Source organism: Salvelinus fontinalis, unplaced genomic scaffold (assembly GCF_029448725.1).
Source record: "Salvelinus fontinalis isolate EN_2023a unplaced genomic scaffold, ASM2944872v1 scaffold_0075, whole genome shotgun sequence".
Lineage (NCBI taxonomy): Eukaryota > Metazoa > Chordata > Actinopteri > Salmoniformes > Salmonidae > Salvelinus > Salvelinus fontinalis.
The window spans coordinates 256636-264791 of record NW_026600284.1 but is presented as its reverse complement, the minus strand read 5'-3'; the positions used below and the strand labels follow the sequence as shown (position 1 = coordinate 264791).

General features: G+C 45.4%; 1 protein-coding gene and 1 long non-coding RNA gene across 6 annotated transcripts; one reads left to right on the top strand and one right to left on the bottom strand.

Annotated features, from left to right (window-relative positions):
- Positions 1 to 1300: 1300 nt before the first annotated feature.
- On the bottom strand, positions 1301 to 6104 carry LOC129842933 (uncharacterized). Of its 5 annotated transcripts, none has more exons than XR_008757711.1 (4): positions 2776 to 6104; positions 2442 to 2725; positions 2211 to 2391; positions 1307 to 2132 (listed from the first exon to the last, which is right to left on the bottom strand). It is a non-coding gene; the product is annotated as an uncharacterized LOC129842933 (long non-coding RNA). The 5 variants fall into 5 exon arrangements; XR_008757710.1 differs by having other exon boundaries at positions 1314 to 1379; positions 1430 to 2132; positions 2211 to 2725; XR_008757712.1 differs by having other exon boundaries at positions 1301 to 2132; positions 2211 to 2725.
- Positions 5065 to 6573, top strand: LOC129842932 (hatching enzyme 1.2-like). The gene is made up of 2 exons (XM_055911639.1): positions 5065 to 5337; positions 5786 to 6573. Exons 1-2 carry the CDS (start codon positions 5114 to 5116, stop codon positions 6360 to 6362), a joined length of 801 nt encoding a protein of 266 aa, XP_055767614.1. The 5' UTR covers positions 5065 to 5113; the 3' UTR covers positions 6363 to 6573.
- The last annotated feature ends 1583 nt before the right edge of the window (positions 6574 to 8156 follow it).

Here is an 8156-nt window from a genome sequence, read left to right as displayed (position 1 = left end):
TGTTGACCCAAAACTGAGTGGCCGGGCATGACTCCACCATCACGTTCGCTGATGATACGACGATGGTGAGGCCTGATCACTGACGGTGACCAGACAGCCTATAGGAAGCAGGTCAGAACCCTGGCAGTGTGTTGCTAGGACAACAACCTCTCAACGTCAACAAGGACCTGATGATACGACGATGGTGAGGCCTGATCACTGACGGTGACCAGACAGCCTATAGGAAGCAGGTCAGAACCCTGGCAGTGTGTTGCTAGGACAACAACCTCTCAACGTCAACAAGGACCTGATGATACGACGATGGTGAGGCCTGATCACTGACGGTGACCAGACAGCCTATAGGAAGCAGGTCAGAACCCTGGCAGTGTGTTGCCAGGACAACAACCTCTCTCCCTCAACAAGGAGCTGATGGTGGACGACAGGAAACAGGGGCAGGTACACATCTCCCAGTGGACGGGGTCAAGAGCTTCCTGTTCCTCTGTGTCCACATCACTGAGGATTTACAGACCTGCCATTACACCCTAACTACAGACCTGCCATTACACCCTAACTACAGACCTGCCATTACACCCTAACTACAGACCTGCCATTACACCCTAACCTGTACAGACCTGCCATTACACCCTAACTACAGACCTGCCATTACACCCTAACTACAGACCTGCCATTACACCCTAACCTGTACAGACCTGCCATTACACCCTAACTACAGACCTGCCGTTACACCCTAACTACAGACCTGCCATTACACCCTAACCTGTACAGACCTGCCATTACACCCTAACTACAGACCTGCCATTACACCCTAACTACAGAACTGCCATTACACCCTAACCTGTACAGACCTGCCATTACACCCTAACTACAGACCTGCCATTACACCCTAACTACAGACCTGCCATTACACCCTAACTACAGACCTGCCATTACACCCTAACTACAGACCTGCCATTACACCCTAACTACAGACCTGCCATTACACCCTAACTACAGACCTGCCATTACACCCTAACTACAGACCTGCCGTTACACCCTAACTACAGACCTGCCATTACACCCTAACCTGTACAGACCTGCCATTACACCCTAACTACAGACCTGCCATTACACCCTAACTACAGACCTGCCGTTACACCCTAACTACAGACCTGCCGTTACACCCTAACTACAGACCTGCCATTACACCCTAACCTGTACAGACCTGCCATTACACCCTAACTACAGACCTGCCATTACACCCTAACTACAGACCTGCCATTACACCCTAACTACAGGCCTGCCATTACAACCTAACTACAGACCTGCCGTTACACCCTAACTACAGACCTGCCGTTACACCCTAACTACAGACCTGCCATTACACCCTAACCTGTACAGACCTGCCATTACACCCTAACTACAGACATGCCATTACACCCTAACTACAGACCTGCCATTACACCCTAACTACAGACCTGCCATTACACCCTAACTACAGACCTGCCATTACACCCTAACTACAGACCTGCCGTTACACCCTAACTACAGACCTGCCGTTACACCCTAACTACAGACCTGCCGTTACACCCTAACTACAGACCTGCCGTTACACCGTTACTACAGACCTGCCATTACACCCTAACTACAGACATGTCATTACACCCTAACTACAGACCTGCCGTTACACCGTTACTACAGACCTGCCATTACAACCTAACTACAGACCTGCCGTTACACCCTAACTACAGACCTGCCATTACACCCTAACTACAGACCTGCCATTACACCCTAACTACAGACCTGCCATTACACCCTAACTACAGACCTGCCGTTACACCCTAACTACAGACCTGCCATTACACCCTAACTACAGACCTGCCGTTACACCCTAACCTGTACAGAGCTGCCATTACACCCTAACTACAGACCTGCCATTACACCCTAACTACAGACCTGCCATTACACCCTAACTACAGACCTGCCATTACACCCTAACTACAGACCTGCCATTACACCCTAACTACACACCTGCCATTACACCCCAACTACAGACCTGCCATTACACCCTAACTACAGACCTGCCATTACATCCTAACTACAGACCTGCCATTACACCCTAACTACAGACCTGCCATTACACCCTAACTACAGACCTGCCATTAGACCCTAACTACAGACATGCCATTACACCCTAACTACAGACCTGCCGTTACACCCTAACCTGTACAGACCTGCCATTACACCCTAACCTGTACAGACCTGCCATTACACCCTAACTACAGACCTGCCATTACACCCTAACTACAGACCTGCCATTACACCCTAACTACAGACCTGCCATTACACCCTAACTACAGACCTGCCATTACACCCTAACCTGTACAGACCTGCCATTACACCCTAACTACAGACCTGTTGTTACACCCTAACTACAGACCTGCCATTACACCCTAACTACAGACCTGCCATTACACCCTAACTACAGACCTGCCATTACACCCTAACTACAGACCTGCCATTACACCCTAACTACAGACCTGCCATTACACCCTAACTACAGACCTGCCATTACACCCTAACTACAGACCTGCCATTACACCCTAACTACAGACCTGCCATTACACCCTAACCTGTACAGACCTGCCATTACACCCTAACTACAGACCTGCCATTACACCCTAACCTGTACAGACCTGCCATTACACCCTAACCTGTACAGACCTGCCATTACACCCTAACTACAGACCTTCCGTTACACCCTAACTACAGACCTGCCGTTACACCCTAACTACAGACCTGCCATTACACCCTAACTACAGACCTGCCATTACACCCTAACTACAGACCTGCCATTACACCCTAACTACAGACCTGCCATTACACCCTAACTACAGACCTGCCATTACACCCTAACTACAGACCTGCCATTACACCCTAACTACAGACCTGTTGTTACACCCTAACTACAGACCTGCCATTACACCCTAACTACAGACCTGCCATTACACCCTAACTACAGACCTGCCATTACACCCTAACTACAGACCTGCCATTACACCCTAACTACAGACCTGCCATTACACCCTAACTACAGACCTGCCATTACACCCTAACTACAGACCTGCCATTACACCCTAACTACAGACCTGCCATTACACCCTAACCTGTACAGACCTGCCATTACACCCTAACTACAGACCTGCCATTACACCCTAACTACAGACCTGCCATTACACCCTAACTACAGACCTGCCGTTACACCCTAACTACAGACCTGCCATTACACCGTAACCTGTTTTTATTCTATATTATCTATATTATTACAGTGTTTATTATCTATATTATTACAGTTTATTATCTATTTAATTACAGTGTTTTTATTATCTATTGTCACGACCTGACCATAGTAAGCTGTTTATTCTCTGTCGGTTGGAGCGTGATAGTGACTAGGGTGGGTCATCTAGGGGTGTTGTATGTCTAGGGGTGTTGTTGGCCTGATATGGTTCCCAATCAGAGACAGCTGTTTATCGTTGTCTCTGATTTTGGGGATCATATTTAGGTAGCCATTTATTCATTTTGTGTTTGGTGGGATCTTGTCTACGGATAGTTGCCTGTGTAGCTTCACCAGTAGCTTCACATTTCCTTTGTGCTTGTTTGTTCTGCTGAGTGTCTATGAATTAAAAGATGTGGAACTCTACGCACGCTGCGCCTTGGTCCAATCATTACGACGAACGTGACATCTATATCATTACAATGTTTATTATCTATATCATTACAATGTTTATTATCTAGATTATTACTGTGTTTATTATCTATAACATTACAATGTTTATTATCTATATCATTACAATGTTTATAATCTAGATTATTACTATGTTTATTATCTAGATTATTACTGTGTTTATTATCTATATCATTACAATGTTTATTATCTAGATTATTACTGTGTTTATTATCTAGATTATTACTGTGTTTATTATCTAGATTATTACTGTGTTTATTATCTAGATTATTACTGTGTTTATTATCTAGATTATTACTGTGTTTATTATCTAGATTATTACTGTGTTTATTATCTAGATTATTACTGTGTTTATTATCTATATCATTACAATGTTTATAATCTAGATTATTATCAAATCAAATGTATTTATATACTATAGCCCTTCTTACATCAGCTGATATCTCAAAGTGCTGTACAGAAACCCAGCCTAAAACCCCAAACAGCAAGCAATGCAGGTGTAGAAGTACGGTGGCTAGGAAAAACTCCCTAGAAAGGCCAAAACCTAGGAAGAAACCTAGAGAGGAACCAGGCTATGAGGGGTGGCCAGTCCTCTTCTGGCTGTGCCGGGGGGAGATTATAACAGAACATGGCCAAGATGTTCAAAATGTTCATAAATGACCAGCATGGTCAAATAATAATAATCACAGTAGGTGTTGAGGGTGCAAAAAGTCAGCACCTCAGGAGTAAATGTCAGGTGGTTTTTCATAGCCGATCATTCAGAGTATCTCTACCGCACCTGCTGTCTCTAGAGTTGAAAACAGCAGGTCTGGGACAGGTAGCACGTCCGGTGAACAGGTCAGGGTTCCATAGCCGCAGGCAGAACAGTTGAATAAAAAATTTAATTAAAATAAAATTACTGTTTTATTATCTAGATTATTCCTGTGTTTTTAAAATCTATATTACTTAATTAAGAGCTGCAAATATTTCAATGTACTGTTTTACACCTGCTGTGTCCTGTGCAGGTGACAAATAAACATTAAAAAGTTTAAACGTTCCTCTCCACATCATTGTAGTAGATTAAACTGTCATGACATTAGTGTGTGACGTGTTTGTTGAGTAGGCATGGCCAGGTGTAAATGGACCTGTATGGATTAAAACCATGTTGAAACTGTAGGTGTGGTGGTGGAACCCTCCCTTCAGAGGTTTATTTAGGACTAACAACATGGACCCCAAACCATAATCCTCCAGCAGACACACCTGTAGAGGACTGTATAAAAAGCCCAGGACTGACCAGACAGAATCACACATCAAGCCGCTCCAAAGCATCTCCAGGACCAAGAAGCCATCTAGAGTCTCTCCACTGTCAGATCCAAGGAGCCATCCAGAGTCTCTCCTCTCCACACACTGAAGATGGAGCAAAGCCCCTCTCTGACCCTGCTGCTGCTGCTGCTGCTGGGCCTCTCTCAGGCCAACCCTCTCATGGAGGACGGAAGTGGACCAGAGATCCTAACAGACGACCCTGAGGATGTAGACATCACTGAGAGAATTCTGACCACCAATAACGGCTCCAGTCAGTTTCTGTTGGAGGGAGACATGGTGGCGCCAACAACCAGAAATGCCATGGTTTGCTTTAGGTACAACCAACACACACTAACAACAATATTGTATGAATTCTACTTTTACATCTATCTGCATCAGCTTTTTTGAGTATTTCCAAGATTAGGTATTTTTATGTACAATATACTTCACTTTTAATGTTTCAGAAAGTTACCTAAATACTAATACAGAAATATAATTTTCTGCCTTCAAAATATGTATACAACATTGTGTAGAAGTAGTATAAAGTCAAAGAATGTGGAATTACCCACAATCCTCTAAAAACAGAGACAGGTGTCAAGTTGTTGCTGGAACTTAAAATTAGTAAATTGAGGGGAAATGAAACACAGTTCCCTTTGGAGTTGTTTTTACATGCATCTTATGTTGATATATATACATACTTTAATTTAACGAATATATTTTTTTATGTCAAAATAATTGTATTTTCAGATATAATTGACTAACCAGCTAAATGTTATTTTACAGTGCAGGGTGCTTCTGGAAAAAAGGCACTGACGGATTGGTTGAAGTGCCCTACACAGTGAGCAGTAGCTTCAGTTCCTCTAACAAGCAGATCATTGAGAATGCCCTCCGGGCCTTCCCTTCCAAGACCTGCATTCGCTTCGTGCCTCGTCAGAATCAGGTTGACTTCATCAGCTACGAGCCCAGAGACGGATGCTGGTCCTCTCTTGGGAGAGTGGGAGGCCAACAGACGGTCTCTCTCCAAATGGACGGCTGCGTTTACTTCGGGGTCATTCAGCACGAGACTCTCCACGCTCTGGGCTTCCAGCACGAACAAACCAGGAGCGACCGTGACCAGTATGTCACCATCAACTGGAGTAACATCGACTCTAACAACGCCTACAACTTCGACAGATCAAACACCAACAACCTGAACACTGCCTACGACTACAGCTCTGTCATGCACTATGGAAATACAGCCTTCTCTATCAACGGGATGGACACCATCACCCCCATCCCCAACCCCAACGTGCCCATCGGCCAGAGACAGGGGTTGTCCACCACTGACATCCTGAGGATCAACAGACTCTACGGCTGCTGAGAGGAAGACATCAAGTCACAGGAGAAAAGTCTGGAAAAGACCAGATGAAGGAAGTCAAGTCTGACATATATATTGTTATCTTATTGATTTAAAATCATTGTTTAGTTGTAACTTTAGAAAATATCACTGCTGTAGTTGTGTAGTTCTCAAATTATTTTAATCATATGACTTAGTTAATTATCTAAAATAAACAAGATTGAAAGCAGATGCTATTGTGTAATTCTCGTGTTTTCTACTGTGTGTGTGTGTGTGTGTGTGTGTGTGTGTGTGTGTGTGTGTGTGTGTGTGTGTGTGTGTGTGTGTGTGTGTGTGTGTGTGTGTGTGTGTGTGTGTGTGAGAGAGAGAGAGAGAGAGAGAGAGAGAGAGAGAGAGAGTTAACAGACTTGGCACAAGCCCTCCATGTCTGTCCTGATCCAATACATTCTTCCTCCAATCAGAACTAGAGTTACATCCCTTCTGTCACAATGACATCATTTCTCTCACCTAAACACAACAAGACACCAGGAATATTCACAACTACAATGACATGAAAGATAATCATTATTTTAGGAAGAGAATCAAGGAGGCTGACAGAGGAGAAAATAAATATCTGCTCTGGGAATCTGACAACAAAGCAGAAATAAAAATCAAACCCCACTGTATTTTCTTGTTAAGATTTATACTGTCGATGTAACTGGTCTGGTCTGCCAAAATCATCACCTCAAAGTGGAGTCACACGTCCCCAAAAATACAGGTTTGTCCTCAAAATGTTTTAAAATGCTGAGCATTGAAGACTAACAAGCCAAAACGTTCTGCAGACATGCTGACTACCATCTCTGTCTATTTATCTCCCTATACCACCACCACACAAACAAACAAAGTTAATTTTGAGCAAGTGCTTTCTTTTAGACACACCTCCAAGAGTTGTTCTGATGGGATTTGTGATGTCATCAGCCTCCATCTTGCTTGAGGAACAAGAGAGAACACAAGAGGAAAGTCACCCCCCCCCCCCCCCACCGTGCCATGTCATGAGGATCGGTCGCCCCCCCCCCCCCACCGTGCCATGTCACGAGGATCGGTCGCCCCCCCCCCCCCCCCGTGCCATGTCACGAGGATCGGTCACCCCCCCCCCCCCCCACCACCGTGCCATGTCATGAGGATCGGTCGCCCCCACCCCACCGTGCCATGTCACGAGGATCGGTCGCCCCCCCCCCACCGTGCCATGTCATGAGGATCGGTCGCCCCCACCCCACCGTGCCATGTCACGAGGATCGGTCGCCCCCCCCCACCGTGCCATGTCATGAGGATCGGTCGCCCCCCCACCACCGTGCCATGTCACGAGGATCGGTCGCCCCCCCCCCACCGTGCCATGTCACGAGGACCGGTCGCCCCCCCCACCACCGTGCCATGTCATGAGGCACCTAGACCACCTATTGAGATGTGCTTCTTGTTAACCTCTACGAGGAACGGTGCCCCCCCCCCCCCCCCACCCCACCCCCCCCCGCGGGACGGTTGAGCTAACGTGCGCTAATATGATTAGCGCGACGCTGTAAGTAACAAGAGACATTTCCCAGGACATCGACATGTTTTATATGGGCAGAAAGCTGATCATCTAAATGCACGGTCCAATTTATAGTAGGTATTACAGTGAAAAAAATACCATGCTATTGTTTGACGAGAGTAAACAACAACAAAAAACGTTTATCACGGCGACTGGTTTGATACAGTGGTGTAAAGTACTTAGGTAGTACTTAAAAGTATATTTGCTTAAGTCGTTTTTTGGGGGGTATCTGTACTTTACTATTTATATCTGAC

What these genes read in the sequence shown, in the direction of transcription:
- LOC129842932 (XM_055911639.1), top strand. Translation starts at nt 5,114, where the DNA reads ATGGAGCAAAGCCCCTCTCTGACCCTGCTGCTGCTGCTGCTGCTGGGC. An exon ending in AATGCCATGGTTTGCTTTAG is followed by an intron (nt 5,338 to 5,785) that starts GTACAACCAACA and finishes GTTATTTTACAG; the next exon opens with TGCAGGGTGCTTCTGGAAAA.